This window comes from Ambystoma mexicanum, chromosome 4p (genome assembly GCF_040938575.1).
Source record: "Ambystoma mexicanum isolate Mex_15411 chromosome 4p, UKY_AmexF1_1, whole genome shotgun sequence".
NCBI lineage: Eukaryota > Metazoa > Chordata > Amphibia > Caudata > Ambystomatidae > Ambystoma > Ambystoma mexicanum.
This window is the reverse complement of record NC_090927.1, coordinates 505605870-505632731: the sequence shown is the minus strand read 5'-3', so window position 1 is coordinate 505632731 and position 26862 is coordinate 505605870. Positions and strand designations below refer to the sequence as shown.

Below are 26862 nucleotides of genomic sequence, written 5' to 3'. Positions count from 1 at the left end.
CATGCTAATTCCTATGGCCATTCCTGCTCCTCCCAAAACACCTCCTCATGGGAACTCTGAGCTAGCTTTATCAAGCCTTACCAACAAATTACGCATTCAGTGCCCGCCAGTGTTTTTTCAAAGCAGTTTTCTATGAGTTAATGGCTTAATTGGAGTTGTAAATGTGCTACTTGTGTAATAAATATGTCTTACCAAGCCTACCTTCAGCCACTAGATTTCTAACCACGCTGTGTGTCCTTCGCTGAAGTCCTGTTGAAAACAGGCATTGGCAAAGCCAACCGGTTTGGCTTGTGTTAAGTATTAAACTTTTGCCAGGTACTGCTATTAGTGCCCAGGTACTCGCAGCATTTTGCACCTGCTACTGTCAGTGGTGAGTTAATAACACTATGGCTGTACCAATTGCCCGTCCCAAGCCTACATGGATATGTTTGGACCAGAAGTACACGTAGTACGACAGTAAGGACCTCATCTTATTACTGCCGGTTCGGAAAAAGTAAACGTATCTTTTAATGTGTATGAATAACTAGGTTCAAAGAAACAATAATAATTGCAGAAACATTTCCATTTTCAAGTTAAAACATTTGTATTCACTTATAAAATACTCCCCTCAGGAACTGGACTTATATTTTTACACTCTAAACATAATTGACTCCCAACTTTAAAAAACAGGGAGTAAATTACTCCCACTTCAAAATCGTATCTGTAGCACTGCCTATATCAATGTGGAAAATGTGTATTTTTCAACTTGTGAATCTCAAAAAAGCAATAGATTTAGATTTGTATTGATTTTTCATGAGTTTTTCAGCGCCTTGAGTTGGTTAGTTTGGAAACATGCCTTATTAATGTGCCTTTTCATACCAGTATGGCATTGCTAGTTAAAAGGTCACAATCCTCCAACACTCTTAACACCCTGCTTACCAAACAGGATTTTTAAATGTCACCCAGGAATATGCAGACTGTTTTTTCATGCTATTTACCATTATCCTATTTTCAGAACAAGGGGTGTTTCGTGCCTGTAATCGGAGGGAAGAAATTTGTGGAGCAGCAGAGGTACAAGAAGATAAACAAATACAAATAGAATTACCAATTGATCAGGTATGTTTTAAAAGCTGCATTTGAAATTGTTAACACAGGTTCTATTAGTTAATAACATAAAAAAGTACACATGTTGCATCCATGCACGTTGCATGAACGCAACCCCTATTCTAACTTGATGTTGCTTTAAATTGCATATTTTGTCTGTGTAAAGATACTTGGAGATCTACCTTTACCGTCAACACTGAAAAACGCCAAATCACTTAATCCACAGACTTCTGTCTTGCTTGAAGTGCTCAGTTTCAAAAGATACAATAATTATTAACTTACTTTTTTTTTTTCTTTCAAAACAAGGATAATACATCCATCATTCACCAATACATTATCGTATAGTGGTATGCGGGCTGAATAAGCAAACATTTCTACTAATTATTGCATAGCACATATAGTTCAATCCTTCTTTGCTTGAAAAGACATATCTTAGAAAATGCCACCATCTCCTTTATTCCAGATCTTGGACGAAACATCTCAAATTCTCAACAGAAATACAAACTTGTTAACGGAGATGTTTAAATAACACTTTACCAACGAAGGATAGTTTTCACAGAGAAGTATATTGTTAAAAATGTGCGGCACCAAAGGGATGTTAAAAAAAAAAAAAAATTAAAAAAAGGAAAATGGGAGTGCAATGTGCAGACCTGAGAAATTATGTAATATATTATCCAAATGTAATGTGCGGGCAGATTGGTTTCAATCATGGCCTCAATATTCTCCTTCATAGGGAGTCAGCCAAAGCTCATGTGCAGTGAGGGTATTCCATCATACATATTTTCACCATGAAAGATTTAGCCTGTTGCTTCACAATCACATTATGTAATCCATATTATGAAAAGTGTTCTGCCTCAAAAGTCTTGATAAAGCATAATAGAAAGGTATTGAAGATGTCGTCTATATCTATCTACCCAACATTTCTTTATCCATGGATAGAGAAGGTTCCCAGATAGTCATACACATACAGAGTTTATCTTTGTTAATAGCAGTAATGTTTTACATTTGAAAAAATAGCCCCCTACTCTGCTGGTGTCGCCATTCCTCTTGCACCCACTTATCAACAGTCATTAAATGCAGAGCTACTTGATGGTGCATAATCAACTTTCCTGTATGTTCCCATAGAGTGGATTCCTTGGTTGTCTCTGGTACCCGAGTAGTAAAACTACAGTGTGTCTAAATCCACCTTCATAATCCCTTTTATTCATTGCAGGATTTCTTTTCAATATGGTTCTGGTTTGAAACATTACCACCAAATAGGGTCCATTCCGCCAGCTCATCCAAACTGTGCCCAGCCTAGAAACTCCTCCCATGTGGCCAGGGGAAGGCATGCGCTACCTGATCCTAACCCTGGGGGTGGTATCATGTGGGAGGATTAAATGGGAGGAGAATTCTTTCCAGTGAATGTGGTGACTCAGTCAGGAGAGACGCAGTATCTATCTTCTTCTGAGAATTAAGGTTTACTAATGGTTGAATATTTAATGGTATATTGTCACTGTAGGACCTCCCCTTCCAGACTTACAAAAGTTACCAAGTGTAAAATTCTTCTTTGTAAACATGAAGATCACATATATCAGAGTCAGTTAATGTTACTACCTAGTACAGATATTCCCAAATGTTAAGTAATGCACCTAAAAGAGAACCTATAATTCCATAAAAATCTTCCTTTAAGCATGTGTCACATACAAAGTGGATTAAAAAGAGACATTAATACAGCCAACTGTACTAAGACTAGGACATGGGGCACAGAGGCACTAGACCATAGTGAGTGATCAAGTTGTTCTAGTGACCCAGACCTGAGCGAGACCTTTAAATGTTAAAAGGCCTGTCGGATTCAGGTCAGTAGAAACCAGTGACAGTAGGATCCTCTGAAGCAGTAGGAGAAAGTAGACATCTGCACTGCTTTGCAGATAGTGGGACGCCGTATAAAGAGTTTGTCGTAGGGCGTAGTGCCATGGAGATGTATAGGACACGCAGCGGGAAGTGGTGGCGAGACCAGCTGTCCTAAAAGAGAGACTCGATCTCCGTGTCTGACTACACCCTCTGGTGTTAGGACTGTACCGTAGCGCATGAGAAGCCATGTGAGCTGCAGTGGGAGACAGCGCATGCAGCAAGAGGCAGGCGGTAGCTATTCATCGCAAGAGAATATCCGACGAGCAGCAAATTATAACAAGCGGGTCCGGATGAGAAATAAAAGAGAAACCAGTGAGCTGTCCTGAAGTAGGTAAACCCGTGGCTCTCCAACATAGACCACTTCAAAAGAAAGAGAATTGTGAATATCAAATATTTGAAAGAAAGAAGATGGAATGTAATTACCCAAAAGAGAGTGCGAACAGAAGAATATTGTAACCCACATTTCCCAAACCAAGAGTTGGGAATTGTTACGCCAAGTAAATACAACTTGCCTGAGAGACCCAATAAGAGAACGTTGTACCCTGCATTGTCCAAGCCAAAAAAAGGGCAAATGTACAACAAAGGGAATACAGTTTTCCGAATGAAGGATATTCAGATATGGGACATTATTACCTGCACTGTCAAAGCCAAGAAATATCTAGACAGATTGAATGTCGCAGTCTCGGAAGTTGCAAATCGTATTATTATCAACAGCCATTAGGTTGTATGATAGGAGATAAGACAGCAGGGGGAATAGCTCTCCTTGTTGAAAGGTTCAGTGAGGAGAGAATTGTAACCTGAATTGCCGATGGCAATTACATGCATACAAGAATCATTGTCCTTCTGTGCAGCCTGTGTATGAAAGATGTTATAAGACAATGGTATTGCAAATCCAAAGACTTAACGTAGAAGCTGTTGTTGGTTTAACATTCCCTATTGAGGAATGAAGTGTGGAAAGTTGGAAATAAACCTTACCACAAAGTACGAGTAGTAGTAGTAGTTGTAGTAGTAGTAATAGTAGGAGGAGGAGGAGTTTTATCCTGACAGGTGAGTATACCAGTGTAAAGACTGGAGCGGGGTATCTACTTCTGCCCTCTATATGGTTGGGACAAAGGCACAGATCACCGCAGCCAAGGTTCTCTATTATGGTAGAATGGACAAGCAATCAAGACTTAAGCTCTTAGGAGGTGATGCAGGCAGATTCTTAAGTACAGTGAGTCCCAAGTCCCCTCAGTAAGGTGATAAAACTGTTTCTTTAACACTTAGTACATGGAAATACTTATTCAAAGAATGACACATATATACACTCTGTGGTACCGCACAATGCTTAAATTCAGTGATAGACGCACTAACTACAGACAGTTTTCAATAGGCATGTGAATTCTTAAGTGGGGCGTATCCGCATAGAATAGGGTAACAGGCAGATTAGTTGTGAATGGTGGCAGAATGTTTTTTTAGGGTAGATATAGATTCTGTGTGAAGATCCCCCAGCCCCCCCATCGGGGCTACCTCTAATGGAAACATTAGGGAGTAACTTATCTTGTCTTTTACAGCCCAGTACAATAAGGTTCAATAACCTTCTGCTTTCTTTTAAAAGGTTCTACCGCCCCAAAGTACCTGAGAGGCCACAGGATTACAGGATCCAAGACGGATCTGGGTCACCCTGGACGACGCCTGAGGCTAGAAGATGCTCTTACTCATCATAGTACCTTGGTGCCTTGGCAGGCGAAGTGGCAGTTTCTCGGTTTCACTCGGGAGGATAGCTCAGAGGCAACGCGCTCGCCTTAGAAGCAAGATGACGTGGAGCAGCACAGGTTCAATCCCCGGGTCTGCGCTCAGTAACCCCTGGGTATTAAGCGTGTTCTAAATGACTAATTACGATTGCTCGATGATTCCCTCTGAGGATGGGTCTCCCTTGGAAGAAGGAGCCACTGAGATGCTGAGTCCGAACCAAAGTCTTTCTGAAGTGCAGCAGTTTAGCTCTTTGCTGTGCTCTTCGTTGGGCGACAATTTCTCTGACTGTAGAAGTCCTGTGAAGATGAAACTTGCTATAGGCTCCTTCAAGACTTGGCAGATGAAAGTAAGACCGCTGGGACGCTTCAATCACTTCTTACGGCGACTGATGCATAGGTCACTTTTGGTGTTTGGTTTTGGAATATCGCGGTTGTCTGACTTTCGATTCTTCGGTGCTGCAGCCGCAGCACGGACCAATGGATGGCTTCTGGTGACCTGGACTCGACCACTGGAGTGGACCTCGGACCCTCACCAAGTCTGGAACCTCGGGACGTCTTCGTTAGCTTCTGTTAGCGGGAAACTCAACAACAAACTTTCCTCTGCACTCAGCGAGTCTGGACTCTCTGCGGCGGGAAAAAGTGGTTAGTGATGATGGCAATGATGTCCTTTGAAATGTTATTAGGCAGTTTGGAACTTTCGCAGCTCTGGGAGGCACTCCTCTTCAGGACTCACAAAGACCCCTTGTCCAGACGGCAGGCACACAGGACTGGCTTCCAGGGCACTGCAGATGAAGAGTGGCAGGTTACACGATGGTCCCTTGTAGCTCGGGCAGAGGTCTTCTTTGCAAGTCCTCTTGGAAGCAGTCCTTGGAAGAACACGGCAGCTTTTGGATTTCTTTAAGAAATTATAGCAGCAGACTTCTCCTCCAGCTGGGCTACAAGGAAAAGCTTCTTCTTGCTTCAGCTTAGTCTTCAGCTTCTGAACAAATTGGTAAGTGAGAGGTCCCCAGATATACAAATCTGTTCCCCCATTCACTCTGGCTGACACAGGCTCAGTCAGCCAATCACGCAGAAGGGCATTCATGCAGGCCGGCAGCCAATCAGACTCACAGGCTTTCAGGCCATTCACTCCATCCAGACACCCATGACATAGAATGTGGATTGGGGTAAGCACCCAGCCTTTCAGCGCATTACACTGCATTCTTGTCACTTTCAGTCAGGGCTGTCTCAGTCATTGTGTCACACACAGAAACCAGACGCCCATAACACAGAATGTGAGTTCACTTCCAGCACCACTCAGAGAGGTCCCACCCATAGGGTGTACCCACCACACACATCCTCTGGGAAGACTCCGGTCAGTCTGACCGGATGCAGCCCCAGAGCCATATATGGTATTTCCACCCAACAGCCAGTCAGGAGGAAAGGGAACAGATACCTATATGGTGTTTCCACCCAATGGCTTCTCAAGTGGAAGAGACAGAGCCAGGGCTTCCCAGGACTTTGGGAAACAAGGTAAAAGGCAATAGAAACCAAGAGCCCACAGTGGTCATCTTGCTTTCTATCAGGAATCCATTGATTCCTGTGGCAGGGCCCGGGTGTCCCAAAAATGGAGGACACTCAGAGCTACTTCCAAGTAGGCATGTAGCTGCCACCAGCCCATAACTTGCTCTGTGGGCAACACACAGGTGCCCAAACACACATAAGTGGTGCACAAATGTATGCCCACCCAGGGCTACCATAAGGGTATCCCTGGGGTGTTGTTTACCCAAAGAAAAACATGAAGAGCTGCACTGCCAAAGGTCCAGGCTCGACCTCAGTGACAAAAAACATAGAGAAAACACACACAGAGAAATGGTAGGATAAGGACTATGAGGCCCTGTCCCTCCATAAGGCATTTCCAGCACCACAACCAGGAAAGGGACAAATGGTGGGTAGTTCTAGCAGGGGAGAGGACAAGGAAGAAGAGTTGGAAGTACTTTAAATGTGGTAGAAGTTTATAACTAATTGTGGTTAAAAGAATTGGCAATCTCACTGCTGTGTTTGATGAACTGTTGTGCAACCATCCCGACTGAAGTAGAACTTCTGGATGATCTATTCTGAGCAAGGTGTTATTTGTGAACAAATGTAATGCGATGAAAAGTGATTGGTCTCCTGAGAAAAGAATTTCTTCCTCATTAACGTTTCAAATGGATGTATGAAGAGGGACTTTTTGAACTGCCATGCAGAAGCTTTAGCCATTGTTCTAAGAGAGAAATATTTTTCAATAAAAGCAGAAACTCTTTTGAACTGAGGAGTTACTTTGACAAGTGAAGGCTATATTGGAGATGAACTGTGTATTCCACCTGGAGTGGAACCGGGCAAAAGAAAAGAACTTTCCTGAAATTAACTTTGCTTTAAATTATCCTGAATTGATCATGGGGAATGGGACTTCTGTTTTCCTTCCTGTATGATTATTTTTTTGGTTAGTTGTAAATCACCTTTTCAAATATCAAGCAAAACATTCAGCAAATATAAAATATAAACACATCAATTAACATTGCATTGCAGCTCTATACATTTCATTTCAGATACTAGAATACACAGAACTAAACAATACCATGCAAATACTGAATCAAAAATAAACATATAAAATGAAATTCCCATATATGTACAACATCCATATAAGGTTAAAGGTTAAAAAGCTGTGCCAACACAAGAATAAAAATGCAACATCCACAATGCAACATCCACAATGGTCCATAAATGAGATACCTCCAATTTCACATCAGAGATAGATTCACAATCAATGAATGAACAATTGAAGCTTAAACAGAAATCACTACAATTGGTGACATGCAAAATATTTCTGGCATCAATGTTTATGACATAACAGGCGTATCCCCCTGATAATCCGGAACAGTTGCTTCTAAAAAATGCACTAGAGCTACTTTCACTCCCAACCCAGGACTTTATGGCTTTCCAGAGGACATTAGAGTCTACAGGGCTAGACCAAACCATCAAGTCTCTGAAGATCCTCTGTCGCATAGTTACTAGCAGTGGACAGTCAACAATAACATGTTGCAAGGACTCAGTTTGGGAGAGATCTAGACAATATCGACAGAAATTCTGATTTATGTTTATTTGTTTTCGCCTATACAATATTTCCTGAGTATGCCAGAGATCGAGACGAAATCTCATGTATTGTCTTACGTATATGAGGCGAAGGGCACTTCATAAGATAATCTGCCATAGTTCTAAATTTCTTATGTCCAAAAATAGCAACATCAAAATCTTTATATGTAGTGCACAATGAATTGTTACAAATACAGTCAAATTGGAATATTTTGATCTTTGCTTGCCTGGATTATTTAACAGCCAATTTACTGTCACTGAGGCATCTGCTAGGGCATTCAGCATACATTTACGCCACCTGGCTGAGAACGCCTTGTCTGATTTTAAGAGATGTACTGCTATTATACCAAGCATATTCTGTGTGTGTGATTTAATAAACATTTCCTCAGTAGTGCAGCCATTTTCCACAGAACTTGGGAGTACATTGACAATTCAAAACGTATTAAGGGCAATGGTGTGCACCCTGGTAACATTAAAGAGTGTCTCCAAAACTTTGCTTCTAGTAGATCCCAGAACTTATGCTTCTTTGGGAGCGAGGGTTCCACACCATATAATAGGCTTGGAATTACTTTTTGTTGGTAAAATAGCATTATATGGATGCAAGAAAATTGACCAAATTTGTAGGCAAGCAGTTTAGCTTGTGAAGAAAGGCCTTGTAGTTTATTCTTTATTTCCAGCTCATAGATCCTTTTTGATAGAATTGGTGAATGGCACTCCTAAATATTTGAATTGAGGAACAGTTTTTAGTTCATTTTGCTGTAACATCCACTTATAACGGGTACCTCTATGGTTGGATTTATTTATACATACTACTATCTGCGTTTTTTCGGTATTTATCACCAGATTATTAGACTGAGCATAACTAGCAAGTGCATGCAACATGTTATTTAAACCAACTGGTGTTTGTGAGAGCAACGCCAAATCATCTGCATAAAGTAAATTATGTATTTTTTGCATATTCAGCTTTGGAGGGTCACTCATGATATCTGTAAATATTATGCCCAAATTAAGGATGAAAACGTTAAACAAGAAAGCAGCCAAGGTACGGCCTTGCTTAAGGCCCCTTTTAGTAGGTATCGAAGAGGATAGTTTACCATTAAATGTTAAGCGCACTTGCATCAATGTATCGGAATGAAGAAGCATGATTGCGATCAATAGAATCAAACGCTGTTCTAAAATCGATGAAAGCTAAATATAGCGTTTGTTTCTAAATGCAATCAAGTTGAGCCTTGATTGCATTTAGAATCAAAATATTCGGAATAGTGAGTGCCTATGCAAGTTAGAAATCCGGCTTGAAAAGGGTATATAAAGTTATGGTTTTTTTTTTTGGACCAAATATTTAGTTCTCTCAGTATAATGCAACAGTAGATCTTCCCTGGTACGTCTAGCAGAGAGATTGGTCTATAGCTAGCCGGGCTCTTGCGGTCACCTTTTTTATATAAAGGTCATGTTATGGAATTAGTCCATGTTTTTGGTAAACATTGTAAACTTGAATACATTTTAAATAAAATATATGCTCAGTGCTCTGGGTATTGTTTGAGAAGATAATTTGACAGACCGTCAGGACCGACAGCTTTTGAATTGCTAGCATGATTGATGAAGAATAATATATCGTCCATGTCAAACGACAGGCAAAAATTCCTTGGACTTTCAAATGATATTAGAGATCTAGTGTCTTTGGGCATCAAATAAAGCTCAGTAAAATAAGTAATTTAATTTTTCTTCGGTTACATTACTTAGCTGAATGGCTAATTGTGATCCGGAAGTAGATTGATTCATGATGGACCATGTTTTGGTGGTGTTCTTATTGGCAATAGCTGATAACATTATTGCATCATCACGCTGATCTAGTTGAGCTTTATAATTTTTTTGCCAATTTTTGTATTTGTTTCTTATTATCTTAATAAGAGTAACTTTAATTCCAAAAGGGTAAAGTGAAGCTGCTCTTAAATGTGCCCAAAAGGTTGGTTTTTTTTGTTTGGACCTCATGATCAAATGAGTGGCAGTGATTTTGTGGTTTTGTTGAAGGCCATGATTTTTGCGAGAAGAGTTGCATATCACATCACTATATTCAATTCCCGCTGTACCCAAGTTAATAGAACTGTGTCTCACGGAATTAGCCAAAAAGGTATAAAAATGACATAATGTGTTCTCTGACCATCAGAGACGATTTAACCGAGGGTTAACAATCATGTAGTTCTTACAATTCACTCTTGGAATTATTAAATTTGGTGTATTACTACTCCATTTCATTTTAAGGATATTGTGGTCATTCAGGTCAGTTCTGGTAACACAAAAATCAATAACACTAGGAAGCAGATTCTCATTCACATGTATGTAGTCTAATATGGCTGCACTTGGGCCTCTATTCCATGTCATGTGTGGAGGAATATCAGACTGAATAGCACCATTCAACATATGCATATTACGAGACTTGGTCAACAGGGACCAACGGTGAAATCTGCCTTTATCATTTACATTGTTAACTTTAAAAACAATTGAGATTCAGGTCACGAGCTAAGATGATCTGAGTTACCAGTTTATCACATGCTACTATGTCAAACAGTTATTCCTGCTGAATTCCAATACACATTAATTACAGCGCACACCATTAATTTCAACTTCACCTTGATCATTAACATGAATTTGTTTGGGGCAGCCCAATATTCAGCTTTCAGCCCTCTATCAGTTTTTATGGCTGACAGCAACCCAGAAGAGGACCTCCCTTGTGGAGATTTTATTGCAGGATTGAGAAAGACATCGTGATTGTGCCAAGATGAAGGTGTAGAAAGCCATGTCTCCTGAAACAGTACTATGTGGAATTTTCCAATTTGGCTTTGATCACTATTTAAAAAATGATTGAATCCTCTTGTGTTCCAGCTTAGAAGGGAGATTTCCAAGTGCTCGCTCACTACTTCTAGTTAATGTTGAGTGTTATCACACATACATTGACTTTTTTTAGAATCTTGGAGAATCACCTTCACTATGTGATGGATGTTAGATTTGGGGCAACAAGGGGCACTGTCAAGCCACCAGAATTGGTATTTGAATTTTGATCCATCTCAGTTGAGAGAACAAAACCAAGATCAAATGGATCATTTTTGGCCGCCCAAATTAAATTCTGAATGGCTCTCGACTTCATTGATAGTCTTACCGCAGCTAAGGATTTATCATTCATAAATTCCACCAGCTCAATGTCGGGAGAACTAATATCAAGCTGTGGAATATCAGAAAATATTTCCATAACGGAACTGCGATTTAGCTTAAATTATGGATAAGGCATTGGGCGACAAGCTAGAAGCAATGAATATGTTGCTGGACGATCTTTGTAATTTTTGTAGCTAAAGGGGCTTGGGTTTTAACATCAAAGGATGGTATTAATGCTCATCTGTTACCTTCAATTGTGAGTAAAGCCATCTCAATCTGTCGTAGCATTTCTGTTGGCAGCTCAGACAGAGGCAGAGGGCCACAACAGCTTGACAGGGGAAGGGAGGACTTATGAGACAGTGGGCCACATGTGTTATCAACTGCATTGCCAGACAGCAGCGATGGCTTACATCTAAGAGCAGAGTCATTGTCACAAGAGTCTACTGTCTGCAAGCAGCCAAGTTTCACAATGGGTCCTAAATCCCCCAAAGGTTTGCATACTAGGAGCTGATTTTAGCTGAGATGGAGTGCAGGTCTGTTTACTCAGAGGTGGAACAGATGGAGTTAAGATGTTTCTGTATGTTTTTTCTACACGAATGACAGCAGGGGGACCAGCCATATATGCATAAACAGCTTTCCATATTTCTTGGCGATGATGGTCAAGGGATGTCATTTAATTTGTTTTTTCAAGGTCAATCAGAGGTGACGATTTATTGTGTTTCACTGTGGTAGTCTCAATTGTTATATGTGCGTTAATATTTTCCACAGAGGCTTCCTTGACCAAATCATCCAACGGCGCATAGGGCAGTGGATGTTCCACTAACAAAGATTTATTTATGTTAGCTTTGACTTGAAATTGCTGTCTATATTTTTTTGTTACAGCCTGAGAGGCAATTTCCACTCGTTTTTTGGAAAGGTTTATTGCCTTGAAAAATTGTTTCGTATTGGATGTAGATATGTTGGTTCTTGATGGTTGATTTTTGGGCCGTTTAGTTTGGGCCACTTATTTTATTTTTGTTTTTCCCATTTGATTTGGAGTAAAAATTGTGTAAAAATGTTTCTGACTCCCATCTAGAACAACCTCTGTATGGGATTTCACTTGCTCTCTATCTTTTAAAGGTACTTGAGGGATAGAATCAGAGGATTCATAGATTATGTTACTAATACATGGGACCGCAAAGACAGTGTCGAACCGTTTGTGTAAAGTTGGATTATCGATTATCTCTATAATAGAGTTTACATCAACAATGGTTTGGCAAGCTACAGAGGTACACCCCAGCGTTATTTGATCCACGACCCGCGTGGCATCGGCTTTTAAGCTTTGAAATATACTGACATCTTTTTGCCAGGTAAGTATTTTACCAATTTCATTACTTTGCAGGTCTAACTTAGTATCTAATGAATCAAACAATTTGCTCAAGGTAAGTATAGTCATGTTCATAGCTTGCAACGTTAATTCCACCAATTTATCATTTGGTATATTTGAGGGAGAAATACTCCCATTACCAAGCAGTGCTACTGGATGTAGTGCTGGTCGTCATGGTGTGGGAGGGATAAATGAAATATTCGGTTTGGACTCAGAATGACTGACATCAGAGAACATTACCGGTGAGCATCTCCGCTGAAAAGCCAGACACATTGGGGTCAAGATCCAAGTCTATTATAGCTACATCAGACTGTCAAGGAATAATGAGGCATTGCGCCTCTTCTGTCAACGCTCTCAATGGCACATTGTTTGGCATATTGTTTAGACTCATACTATCAGTTAAGAAATATTTCCTGGCTCCTTACAGTAATTTTCATTTGGGCATGATTCAAATGACAATTCCATGTCGGGTTGGATTTGTTTTGCTAAAGCCATTTTTTTTAGTAATAGCACACGTGATCTATATGCAATGGGTCTAGTCACAGCAGCAGAGGAAACTCCATTATGGAATGGTAAAAGCTGTTTTAAAGTTTCCACACCATGTATTTGGTTGACATCATGCTCTTTACAAAATGAGGGAATATCAATAGATTTTACTGGGTTTATTTTTTTTATTTTTTTTCTTCCATTATTTATTTGTTTTTGGTAGTAAAAATAAATGTACACCTTTTTACAAAAATTTCTCAAGTATAAATAAACATTTCATATCATAATCAAATCATCATTAAAACATTCATTACATAAAACACAATGTAAAACACAGTATAAAACCAAATTGTGCGTCGCCACCTCTGATAGAACAAATCTTACAATCATCGTTAATTCATCATGCACTATTGATTAGAATACATTGGGCACAAACTTCAACTTCATTTTACAAATAATATAACCCCATCATTGAATTCATTAGATAAAATAACCTTCACTTCAGGTGAAAGTTCATATGTGTTCACATGTATTGCTAAATACCACAGTTGATTACAGAAATACAATAGGTTGAAATACCAACCAGGCCTCGTCCAGAAGGAGCAGGTATTACATCGCCTTTTATACTACCACGCTCCTAATTACCAATTGTGCTATGATCGGAGAGCTATATGTTCATGCGGTGTCGACATGACATCTATATCCTACAGAATGTGTAGAGTATCGTTTAAAAGCAAGAGATCAACCTCAATCATATTCACAAGTCTCACAGTTGCTCACATAATTGGATTGGACTTGCCCCACATACAGCGTAGCCAGACCATGTTGCGCTCAAAACGAGAGTTAGTAACTAAAAAGGACCACAAACAAAGGAGCCTATATTGCTCAAAGTGAGTACAATACATAAACAGGTGTTCAAGCGTTTCAGGCTCATCGGTTAAGGAACAAAACCTGCAGTGCTCCCACTTTCAAAGGTCCTTGTAACCTGAGCAGTTCCTAATACGAGATCCCGTGTGGATAAGATCCAGGCGGAATCTCATATATGTTGTTCTGGCGTTCTTATCAGGAAAACACAATACATAGGGTAAGCAAGAAGAAATGGCATGTCTAAATTTGGCGTAAGTGCAAAACGATGAATAGCCTGTGATCAGATCTGAGTTGTGGGCCCATGCATTCCTAAAGAACCTTATTTTTGCTTTCCCTGGCGAATCAATTAAGTCCTGCTGCGACATGTTCAAATTGCTCAAAATTGAAGACATGCGTAACTTAAATTCAACAATAGTTGCTGGATGTTCCTCTTGAAGCATTGACCTAAAATCCTCATAAAGAGAATTGGCTGGAGGCGAGATCATTTTGCTAAAGGAATTGACCATGCGCCAGTCATATTTGTCTGACAAAGGGTATAAGCCCAGTTTGTGTAGGAGAATTGCATTGGGCAGATATCCAGGGAGACCTAGGACCCTTTTCCAAAGCTTTCCCTATAGCAGATTTAGTACTGGACCCAATTTCAACAAGCAGGCATCCAGCGTGTATAGTAAGATGGACTCTACTTTCAAGGTGTAAAAGTGCAGCAAGGGATTAAGGGAGAATCTACAGTACCCAGCTAAGATGATTCTCATCTGGGCAGACAGATAGGTGAGCTTAGTGTCCAGCACTGTGCACCACCTGCCGATGGACATTCCGTTTGATATGTTGTAACCCAAATAAATGATCTCATCTCTATCTTAATGGGTTGTAAATTTACGACATACGTAAATCTCAAAGGCTTCTTCTTTGTCGTAAAGGCTATGATGTGGGATTTTGCCGAGTTAGTTGTCAGATTGTTAAGAACACAATACTCATGAAAGATGTTAAGTTTATTTTGTAACCCAAAGGGTACCTTCTCAAACATAACAACATCATTTTCAAATGCCAACCAATGCAACCGCAACTTGCCTAAACTTACTGGAAATGTACTACTTCCCTCCCATATTTTCTTGATGTCGGCGAGGTATAAGTTCAAAAGTATCGCAGCCAGGTTGCATCCCTGCTTCACACCAATACCCGTCGGGATGCTGTCAGATAACAGGCCCCCTGAGTTGATGCAAACCCTATATGAGGTGTTCCGATGCAGTACCTCAATTATCGCTACAAGCTTGGCAGGGATACCATAAAACAGCATCTTCTGCCAAAGGCGATTGCGCAAGACGCTGTCAAATGCAGCCGATAAGTCCAAAGATGCCATATAAATCGGACCGTTAGCCTGGTTGCGCGATGTTGACAGTAAGTGGGCGAGAATCGATGCATTAAGCTGCGTACCCATAGCCCTGCGAAAGCCCACCTGGGCTTTAGAAAGAATACCCGCAGCACTCACATATGACTCCAATTCACACAAGACAAGACGAGCAAACATTTTTGCTGCTGTGTCTATTAGGGCAATTGGTCTAAAATGTAGTGGGTCATTTAAGGCGCCCTTTTTGTGGATGGGAATAACTATTGCCATAAGCCAAGAGGCGGGGATTTTACCAGTTTGATATATTAACTGATAGTGAGGCAGCAAGTATCTAGCCCAAAAATGGGGATCATCCTTGAATACACAAGGGGGCAGGCCATCGGGCCCTGCCGATTTTGAGAACTTCAATTGAGCGATTGCCCAAATTATATCTTTGAGTTCCCAAGGACAAACGGATGGAAACTTCAATTGCAGGTTAACCGCCACCTGCTTTCTATCGTGGGCCGGCAGGTCGTATTTTTGTGAAAAGAAGTTCTGCCTTTCTGGGCCAGAGATTGTCGCCACCATACGCTTATCCACCTTGCCTGTGGGATTTCTTAGAATCAACCACAAGTCCCCGGTGTTTTTATTACACAGATATTCAATCATTTGTTGATTAGCAAGGTTATGAGCAGCATGACGCACATCTTCAACTTTGATTTGAAGCGAGCCACAATGAGTTTTTTTTCACTTTTGTAATCTGCTGGACTAATAATGAGGCGTCGTGCCTTTAAAAGCGTTTTTTTTTGCAGTTTTTAAGGTTGCAACCTCTGCCAGATGTAGATGTGCAACTTTTGGCGAGTTATTACCACGGTGATCCTTAGATAAACTCACAAGATGTCTGTGAATCATCCTCAAGTTCAATTAATTGATTTTCTCCACGTTACCCGCAATTGATTGATTGTCAAGTGGCTCCAACATGTCACTATTAACAAGGAACACCATCTTCCGGCAGGTACTAGGATGCCATCTGACAGACAAAACATGCCTGTCGCTTTCCACCATTACTGCGGACTCCATGATTTTATATTGGTCGACCCCAATGTGTACATTTGTGTGCAGCAAACAGTGGTCGCTCAAACCCACATACCGGATAGAAATTGGGTCGAGCAGGCCAGAACATGCCACTGATGCAAGCACGTAGTTAATGAGAGACGAGGAGTTCCTGCGCTTCCCGGAGGACTTAATACTATGGGTTGCAAATGTAAGCGGGTAGATACCCCACGCTTCAAACATTGTGGCCCATCATTTTCCTCTCCTAAGGGCCCGTTGTGTATATGGATGCGAATGATAAGTCGGCAAACTAATGCCCTCTAACTCCAGGCACAAATTCAGGTCTCCACCAATTAAAATGTCATGGTTGGGACAAGGCAACGATGCATTACCTAAGATTCGGTTTAATTCCACTAAGACCGAGCCCAACGAGGCAGCAGTTTGATTCCAGTAAATGGATAGCAAAAGCAGTGCATGGAGCTTACAACCAATGGTAGCCATTTCCACCAATAACCATGTATCGGATTTGTCCAATACCCGTGACACCACCTTGAAACTATTTTTAATGAGAATGGCGATGCCACCAGATGGACACCCTGACTGAAATCGTCGTGCCGGAACACTAAATGCTGTGTAACCGTCTAGCACGAGATCATCTAGCGCCATCGTTTCCTGCAATAATAAAATATCGGGGCTACGCTGTCTCTCAACCCGTTCATGCCATGTCTTGAGATTACTTACGCCGCAGCAATTCCAAGATGCGACGGCAATCCCTGACAGTTATGAGTCCAATGTTGCAGTTTTCATGGATACCGCCACTTTGATCAAGGGCTCCAACCATGATAGGCCACTTAATGCCTGCGTCAGCGAGGCCATTTGTTGTGTTAATTCCTTGGCATTGGGCTCGAGAGGGGGTAATGCTGAACCTTTATCTTGTTCTATGGGTACAGGCGTGACAAAGTCCAGAAATGCCCATGCACTCTCCATGTCTGCAAACAGACAAGGGGAAAGACCCAGTAGTTCGAAATCGTCTGTGAAGTCCAAAATCAGTTTGGTTGTAATCTGTGATTGGACTCTACACAGCACTCTGATTGTTATGGGTTGCTAGTTTTACCCAATCCAAATCCTTAGATGCCAGATTTCTTAAGGAAGGGATTTGAAAAAATGAATTCATCAAAAAGGTCCTGTTAATACGTGCTAGGCCATTTATGTCCGGGTTACTGACCCAACCAAGGATTTGTTTCATATCCTTGGGGGTCTCCGAGAGGCACAGCATTTCGTGTGGGATCTCCCCTAAGGGGACATTCCCTGATGATTCATCCTCACAGGGGTCATTCCTCACCAGAGGCGAGATTTCCTGCACAACCAATGGCCCTTGGTTGCTTCTCCTCATGCACCACTTTGCCCAAGGAACCTACTTCCTGTGCTGCCGTATCGTTGGGCTGACCCTCACTATTGACTGCCGAGGACAAGGTCACATTGCCTTTTTTTGGAGAAGATACACGGTCCACTACTGCCTGCGGCCGAATAGCCACTTTTTTACTTTCAATATTTGGGAAAAAGCAGTGCAATTGAGGTTGTGACTTAGCAGATGGTGTCCGAGAAGAATTAAGAGACACCTGTACATTACCACTCTTCAGTGCTTTAATATGAAGCTGTTTTCTGCTTTCCTCATTCAAGTCTAGGAGATCTACTGCAAGATCATCCAAACTTGCCCCGTTTTGCTACTTGCAATTAGCATAGATTCCACGGGAGCCTGGGAAGAATTCACCGGAATACCTTTTGTTGCCACTTTCTTTTGTGTGTATTTTGCAACGTTTAAGCGTTTTTGGGCTCTCAGGAAGGACTTCTTCCCTCTTGCTCTGTATTACCCACAACTGGCTCACACACCAACGGGATAGCCAGAGACTCTGTAATAGTCTGGGAGTCGATAATATCCGTCGGTGCAGAGGGACTGTCTAGCGTTTGGGCAACCGTGCTAGCGAGCTCCATTCCTCCACATATGAGCTCTGTAGATGTCGAGGGTTGAGTTTTCGTGACCATATTGAAGAGTAGTTGTTCTACCTGGAGCAAACGATCATGCTGAAGATTAGCTACTTCCAGGAGGTCGATAGCCTCAAAGTCACGGTGCTCTAAGCCAACCCTGTTTTCTCGTTGCAACACTTGCGAGTACGATCTTTGCGGCAAATAGGCGTTGGGAGGCCCATTTTCCGTTTGAGTTCCTTGGGACCGTAAGGCACATGTAGGGGGTGGGGGTGGGACAACGGCAACAGCACTTGCCATCATTTTTTCAAATTGGGGAAAAATAGAATGCCTTTGATTGCTCCTCCGCCAATATAAAACCTTCCAATCTGGCCATTTTTTCTTTCATGAAGGCTAGAGAGCCCAGAATTTCCTTTATCGAGCAATGGGTTAGCTCATGGCCCTTATCAAGAAGGTTAAGTATTCTCGAGATCACTGGGAAATTGAAAGGGTCATTTTGAAAGGTGCCAGAGGGGGAATCCTCCGGAGTTGATGATGACCGTGCGCCCCCCCTTAGGAGCAACAAGGCCAACATCATCATTCCCCAATGTAAAGGCATCCAGTCCATGTGGCAGAAAAGCGCCAGTTGTATGTACATTACCCTCATGGGGGTTCTTGTGTCTTGTGACCTGAGGACGATCCCCCTCCCATTCCCCTAGATGGAGTACCTGGTGGGTCCCTTCCAGGATCGCTGAAATTTTTAAAGCTTGACTCGTAAGGGAGATGGAAGTGAACTTGTTCACGAAACGGAAACGACCTAGAGGCAGGTGAAGAGGGGCCAAGGGAAAGCCGCACACGTTTACCCAGTTCGCTCATGATCGTTGGAGCGAGCATTGAAGTATCTGAGACATGTGCAAAACCTTCATGTGCATGCATTGGGGTACAGTTGATTTATTTATTTTAAAATGTGTTTATTGGCATTTTCAATAACATTGGTTACATATGTCCATGTTGTGACTTATTCGTGTTCAAGTACAATACATTTTAACTTTAACAAACAATAACAACTGTTTCCTTACTATGTTCACATATTTCAGCTTCTCTCGTCCCAGGGAGGAGGGGTGTGTGGAAGAGGGCGATCGGGTTGCTCGTAGGGTGTGGGGGGGTGCTTCCCAGGGGCCCGTAGTGTCTCTTATTAGCTCTCATCGGGTCTCCCTGCCTGGCTTGCAGGTATGTTCGTTCCAGGCCGTTGGCTCAGGGGGGCTTGTCGTCGGAGGGGAGAAACATATGCCTAGTAAGTTCTTTCCATGCCTCCAGGGCTCTGCTGGACTCATCGGTGGATCTGGCCACGCTTTCTTCCCAGGCCTTGGTCTCAGCCAGAAGCCATCGTTCAGTTTCTCCTTGCCGTGCTTTATATTGTGGTCCAGCTGTTTTTTTTCCAGGACATGGCTATAGTTCGTTTCGTTAATATGCACGTTATGTCCATAAGTCTGACTGTGTGCTTTATCTTGGCTAATCTGGGGTAGGTTCCTAGCAAGCACTCCTCAGGTGACCATTTGTATTTGGTCATACCTGCTTTCTCACATGTCTGTTTCACCTTTTCCCAGAGTGTCTTCGTTTTGGGGCATTCCCACATCATGTGGATTAGGTCTGCTCCCTCCTTCATGCACCAGGTGCAGTTTGACTGCATTTGCTTGCTAAATTTGGCTATTCGTTTCGGGGTTAGGTAGGTTTGATGCAGTACATTCATCTGTATTTGCCGGAACCACTGGTTTCTCGACACCTCCTTGGGGAATATAAGCGCTCTGTTCCACTCCCCCTCCGTCATTTCCCTGCCTATATCTTTTTCCCATTTACTTTTCATTTCCATGCTTCGGGGGTTAGTTGTATCGCTCAGTTGCCTATATATTTGGGATATTGGTCTGCATCCCTCCCTCATGTTGTATAGCAGCGTTAATAGTGGTTCAGTGTCCGGTTCTTCGGACCATGTTTCCCATTTGCTTCGTGCCATGGCGCGGACCTTCTGGTACCAGAGGAACTGTCCCGAGTGTATGCCTTCTCTGTCCTGTAGCGTGGCAAACTCCTTAAAAGTACCTTCCTCGTAGAGATCTCCCCAAGCATAGACCTCTTCCCTTTCCCATTATCTGATTTGTTTCAGGTCAGTGGCCGCTGTGTATAGATCTGCAATCAGTGGGACTTCTGGTGAGTAAGCCTTCTGCGTGTGAGTGAGTGTTCTCGCTCTGCGCCAGACGTCCCTCCCCAGGGTCACTATGTGAGGTGTTTCTCCCAGCAACTTCAATGGTACCCAGACCAGTTCTTTCAGGTGGTGCGGGAGGCTCATAGTCTGTAGTAGGGGGTTTTCATCGGTAGGTTCGTCAGAAAACCATTTAGTTCTAAAGCTGAGTTGGGCTGCTAGATAATATTTTTCTAAATTAGGAAGCTGAATGCCGCCCCAAGCGTATGGCAGGGTTAGTGTCGACAGTGCTATTTTGTGCCTATTTTCTCCCCATATGAACTCTTTTATTAGTGACTCCAGTAGTCGGAAAAAGGGTTTTTTGACATAATAGTGTACCTTTTGGAACCCATACAGGAATCGCAGTAAAACAATCATCTTAACTATTGAGGCCCTTCCCATCATCGACAGGGGGAGTCGCGACCAGAAGTTCATGGACCTGCGTAGAGTCAGAAGTGCTGTCTTTGTGTTGTGTTCATGCATCAGTGTGGGGGTATGCATTATCTGGATTCCTAGGTATCTGAATTTGGTGGTTTGCCATTTTATCCCTACCGTCAGAAGTGCTTCCATTTCTATGTGTTTCAGAGCCGCCAGGGGGAACATGCAGGATTTCGACTTACTGAATTGGATCCCAGATACTCTAGAGTAATTGTCCAAGACTTCCAGCAGGATGGGCACGTTGAGGTGTGGGTCTCTAACATATATAAGGACATCATCCGCGTAAAGCGAAATGGTGTGGTCTACCCCTCCTAGTCTTATGCCAGCATCGAAGAACTGCTTCCTAAAATAGATCGCTATGGGTTCCAGCCCCAGTATGTACAACATTGGGGATAACGTACAGCCCTGCCTGGTCCCTCTTTGTATATCCCAGGCTTCTGATACATGTTTCCCGGACTTCACTCTAGCTCTTGGTCCGGTGTACAATATCTGAACCCATCTAATGAACCCGAGTCCGAAGCCGAATTCTTTGAGCACGGCCACCAGCCACTCCCAATAGATAGAGTCAAACGCCTTTATGGCATCTAGGGACATTAATGCATATGAGCTCCTGTCTTCATTAGTTTGGGTTATGATGTGTTGTAGCCTGCGCAGATTTATTGATGTGTTTCGGCCCGGTATAAAGCCGCACTGGTCGATGTGTATTATGTCCCCTATTATTCTGGACAGTCGCTTGGCTAGTATTGTGGTTAAAATTTTTGCATCATAATTTAGCATTGCCAGCGGGCGGTAGGAATCGCACAGATCTGCCGGTTTGTTTGGTTTAAGGATCGGGACCACCAATGTTTCCCTCATGCTTTCGGGCAGCACTCCCCTCTCATATGCCTCTTGGTACACTTTATGTAACAGAGGTGTGAGGGAGGGTTCATATGCTTTGTAGAACTCCGAGGGCAGTCCGTCCGTGCCAGGCGCCTTGCACGTGGCCAGGGACCTGATGGCTTCTGTTATATCTTCAAGCGTGATATCAGCGTCTAGTGTCAAAGCTTGTTCGGGTGGTATCTTATGGAGCCCTATCTCATCAAGGGCGTCTGTAATCTGTTCTGGAGGGACCTGTTCCTCATGTGAATAGAGTTGTGCATAGAAACGTTTAAAGGTGTTGTTTATGTTCTGCTGCGTGTGATGTGTGTTCCCTTCCTCATCTCGCAGTGTGGTGGTGGGGTGTCTAGGGTGTTCCCTTCAGCATAGCCAGGCCAATAACCTGCCAGGTCTGTCAGCCTCTGTGTGCGCTCTGTTCGTTTTGGCCGTGTAGTCGAGCTTTTCTAGCCTTGGGGTACAGTTGATATCATGTACATGCGAAGCCTTTCAAACCACCTCCCCCTCATTTTCGTTAGCTTCTTGAACAGAAAATGTGGGAGGGTTCAATTCAGATGTGGCTACTTTTTGCAATGCCTCCATAACAGGAGTCAGCCCCTCCACTTCGGAAGAGTCGGGTGCCTCTTCTTGTGCTGGTGGAGCAGGCACCACATCGGACGATATTGACATTGATAAAAGTGATTTTTTGTTAGACGGTAAAAGTGGTAGGGTGCTATTTGTTCCCAATGTGCTTCCCGGAAACTTTGGGCAGAATACCCGACTTGTTGCCACTTCTCAGAGCGCGGCTCATGTTCCACTTTTGGTCTACCGTTGAGGTCAATTGAATATTCACCTCTAAAGATTGATCTCCCACCCACCAAGGGTCACACAAACCTACACATTAACATTAACATTAACACAGGATAAGTGATAGTCGTCTCTCCCCAGGGTAAATTACCACAAACTTGATCTACTGCAGGGTTTCAAAAGCTTCATCTCAGTGTGGCCTTTTCTCAGCAAACACAAATCCAATGATACTTCAAAACTCAAAACCCCCCAATTTTCATTTCTTACATTTGTCAGTGAGGCAGTTAAAAAACACACTGTAGAATGCAATATCATATACCCATTGGGCACTTTCTCACAAAAAAAGTGTGGGATGAATGGTGTTTGTTACTGATATTCCCAGAATCAGATAAGGAGGTACAGCATGGTCACACCTAAGAGCCAATATACTACAGTTCAGCTCCCTCAGCCATACACAGATGACCGTCCTTTGGCAGGTTCAAAGGTGTATAGCCCACAGTACACTTGATGACACCAAGCAACAAATCAGGGGCAGGGCCAGAAAATGGCCTACACTTTCCAACACTCACAGCTTATCAGAGCAGCCGTAGCCCTGGTGTCCAGGCAGAGCCTTGGGGTGCAAAAGGCACGCAAAAGGTAAAGCAAAAAAAGCCCAATACACACAATGCCTCTTTGGGGAAGGACACAACTGGGTGCACTTTGCACGGCATGCCGAGGGTTCAAAGGCACCAGGCCTGCAGTCACCCTCTAGTTGAAGACAGAAAGACTGGGAGTGCTTGTAAGGCACACCGAGGGTTCAAAGGCACCGGGCCCACAGTCACCCTCTAGTTGGAAAGAATGAGACACATACCCAAGGGACAAGTAGTCTTACCACACAGCCTCGGGACGCCTACTCATGGTATGACGTCAACATGGATCAGAGGAAAGGTTCAAAGGCCTAGTGCCCACAGTCACCCCTTGCAGAGAATCTCCAAAATAGCTTTGAAATAACACACAGGGGCTCAAAGGCACTATACCCACAGTCGCCCACTGTGCGAAAAAGCCCCAGCTTTAACAGCCAGACATACTGCGGTTCCACCGCAATGCACCCTCCGAGCTGTAATTATCCTAGGGCACCAGTCCATCAGTGTGCGTCAGTGCAATTCCAATGCAAATATCATAAAGCGCAGCACAAAGTCCCAGCCACAGGCGCACAGTACGTGCACCTCCAATGAATAGTTAGGCGGGTCCCACTTAAACAATTGTCACATCATCAGGCCATGAGACTATCTCACGGGAAGGCACCAAAACGGGGGCAGCTGATCAAGTCATTGAAGTCTCATTAGAGCCAAGGCACCGAAAGCAAGTGGGTATCACTTTCGTAGTAGACACACGTGTGTTAATAAAGGCACCAAATACAAAGTTTCGGCTATAAAACAGTACTTGTTTTACCGATGATGCAGCGAAGGCTCCACAGTGCCACTGCGCCACCAAACACACTGCTGGCACACCGCGCTCCTCGCATGCATGGTGTGTTTGTAGAATGCTGGCCTGGGATGTGAAGATAGAAAAGGGACTACGGATGAATAGAGTCCCAAAAGTCAATGCAGACTGTAAAGCAGGAAACAACACGGGAGATGAGTAGGAAGCTCCTTCCCCACCAGCAACACCAAACCCACTGCTGGCACACCTACTGGGTTTAATGATTGCTTGCACTGTTTTTGAACAGCACAAGCTATCGGGTTGGAACATGGAAGGCTTACCATTTGTTCCCGCTTGGACACGAAAGATACACTCTTTACGTTGTTAGCCTCTAAGGGAAGTAAACCCGCTGGCATATCAGTATTCAACGACCGTACCGCGTGATTCATGTTTACTGTGCTGAGTAACCTAATGGCACCTCAGCACCTCGCCTCCTCGGATAAGCGGCAAAGAGGTACTCGGCAGGTACTCCGCTTGGTGCGTGCGCTGGTGTGCGCCGGTGCCTGATTTTACGTCTTTGCGCCAAAAAGGGGCAGGGCTTAACCAAAAAAATGAAAAACTATATATATATATATTTTTTTTTTTTATTCTCCCAGTTTCTGTTAATCTTGAGACGTAGTCCCAAGAGAATATGTCCACGTTGTTATCCAGGCAGTAAAGTCCAGCAGGGAGCACGACCGGCAAAGAGGTACTCAGCAGGTACTCCGCTTGGTGCAGTGCTCTTAGTTTTGTTAGGTTAGGGAAAGATAGGCGTTTGTCTCACCCTTTACTTCAATAAATGGCAAATTGTGAGTACTCCATCTATGTGCCTGCCTCCCATGTCTGATTCTTCACAAAACCCTTTTGAACAATCTAATGGGTAGTTTGGGAGTATACAGGCTACAATTTCAATAAGAGATATTGATTGAGAAAGGAGACACATACCATAGGTTATGCCTCTATACAGACAACACTACATAAACATAACTACCTACTTGCGCAATGATCTTGTTATTTTGGCACCATCCCAACGTGAGTTGACCTCATGGTTTGAATGTTTTTTTTCCCTGCCGGCCACTGTAAGGACTATTGCCACTCCTCTCTACGTTTAAATGCCTTCTTATCAATGCACGGTCCCCGGTGGCTCACTGGGATGCCATTTTTTTCTGTTCTGGACAAACCTACACCTGAGGTTCTTCCTTGTCTTCAGATTGATTTTAGATCCAAAATTGTTACAGTCTCTATTATGAGGTATATCTATTAGGGTAATGGGATCTATCTCGGCCAACCCCAATTTCTGCTTCAAAGTCTGCAGACTCTTCAAAACTAGGCTGCTCGTCTTACCCTGATTGCCCCCAGACTGGCTCATTCCCAGGATCTTTTTTGCCAACTTCTTTGGCTTTCTGTGAAAAGCCACATTAAATCTAAAGCTGTGTCTCGTTCATCGAGCTATTCTCAATGCTGGGGCGGAGTTCCTGCAAACCAAACTGGTACCCTACAGTCCCTGCAGAGCTCTCCGCTCGGCTAATCTCTCTTTGTTTTCTGTGCCTCGATTCCTACGGTCTCGTGCCGGAAGTTCCTGTGCTGGGCCCCACCTTGTGGAATGCTCTTCCCTTAGAGATTCGTAATATCCCTCACTAAAAAATATTATTGTTCTAAATATCACTGGTTGCTTCCTTCCTCTTTTCTCCTCAGCGCCTTGATGCCTTCACCAGTCTTGTCCACGCTTTATTCAATTTCAGTACGCTACATTACAATACACCCTATTAATTTCTGAAATGGAGTCTTCAACTATTGGTTGAAATTGGAGAGCTCCAATTGGCATTGGGATTAAATTAGGCGGGCCTAGTTGTAATTCCCATTCAGACGGCATAGTGCTGTTACTGACTATCTAGGAATTGATTTAAACCTCATACAAAATAATTATCAGGGTCTCTTTAAAGAATTGGCAGATTTTGCAATGGGGGTATCATGACATTTCTTGGATAGGACGATTCATTGGTATACCTACTAAATTAATAATTGTGACAGTGTAAAAAGCAGCCTGAAAAGCAAAATTGGGTCTTTGTGATTTATAGACAATTTCAACTAATATACCACTCAGTGTTTCTATAAAACCAATACATTGGCTACTTACTTATTGAAGAGCTCTTATTAATCTAAATTAAATGAATGTGTGTTTTGAAACAACAGGCATAATGCAGTAAATATTTCTTCTAGGCCAAAATATGATCCTAGATAGTAGGATTGCTTGCGCTAAATGGTGCTTGAATCATCTGAAGCTCCCCACTCTCAAAGTAAGAGACAATTATGTTTGTGATATTGGGGAACCAGCGATAATATTTCAATTCATACAAATTGGAAGTAATGGAATGAATTTGTCTTGTAGCCCCTCAAGAAGTACACAATGCAGAGGGACTACATTCTGCGTAGTGTGAAACGTGCTGGGCGATAAACTCTAGAGGGCAATGAACTTTAAATCTTCATAGAAAACACTTCTTCGTAGAACAATTCATCTTTTTTTAACCATCTGTTTCTCAAAACATTTTTAATAACACCAGAACAATAGGACAGAGATACAGTTTATTTTCAATATCGTGATTCCAAAATAATTTGAGTTCCACCCACATAATTCTTAAAACAACCTGTTCAAGATTCACCTGAGCAGTCCACATACCAAACTGTATAGGAACCCCCATCCGGTCGAACCATTTGACGACCATAAATATCATGCTTTTCCGATTGAACCCATACCGACTAGCATCTTGAAACGGGAGTGATATAACCATGCCACAAACCTCAGACCAGCTGGAGATTTCCAAGCTATGGCAATATGTCTTTTGGCCAACAGCGACCTTAACGCCACAAGTTTGGTCGCTGGAACACCTCCCTTTTTCCTTATCGGATTGAGACAAAACAGACAGTGCTCAGTTGACAACGGAACCATTCTATCGTCAGCCCATTCAGATTTTCCACCACCTTTTCCCAGAAAGGAAATACTTTGCTGCAACCCCACCACATATGTATATTGGACCCATCATTCCTTGAAACTACCTTCATGTACGGT

At 42.7% G+C, this 26862-nt stretch overlaps 1 protein-coding gene across 3 annotated transcripts in view; it reads left to right on the top strand.

Moving 5' to 3' along the window:
• Nucleotides 1-26862, top strand: part of DCDC2C (doublecortin domain containing 2C) — a 1747636-nt gene that overhangs the window by 974255 nt on the left and 746519 nt on the right. For all 3 annotated transcript variants that reach the window (XR_011260401.1, XM_069606023.1, XM_069606022.1), the window contains exon 8: nucleotides 995-1095. Coding sequence is in view for 2 of the 3 variants with exons in the window: in XM_069606023.1 (XP_069462124.1) it covers nucleotides 995-1095 (101 nt within the window). In the remaining variant the exon portion in view is untranslated. The remainder of the gene's footprint in view (nucleotides 1-994; nucleotides 1096-26862) is intronic.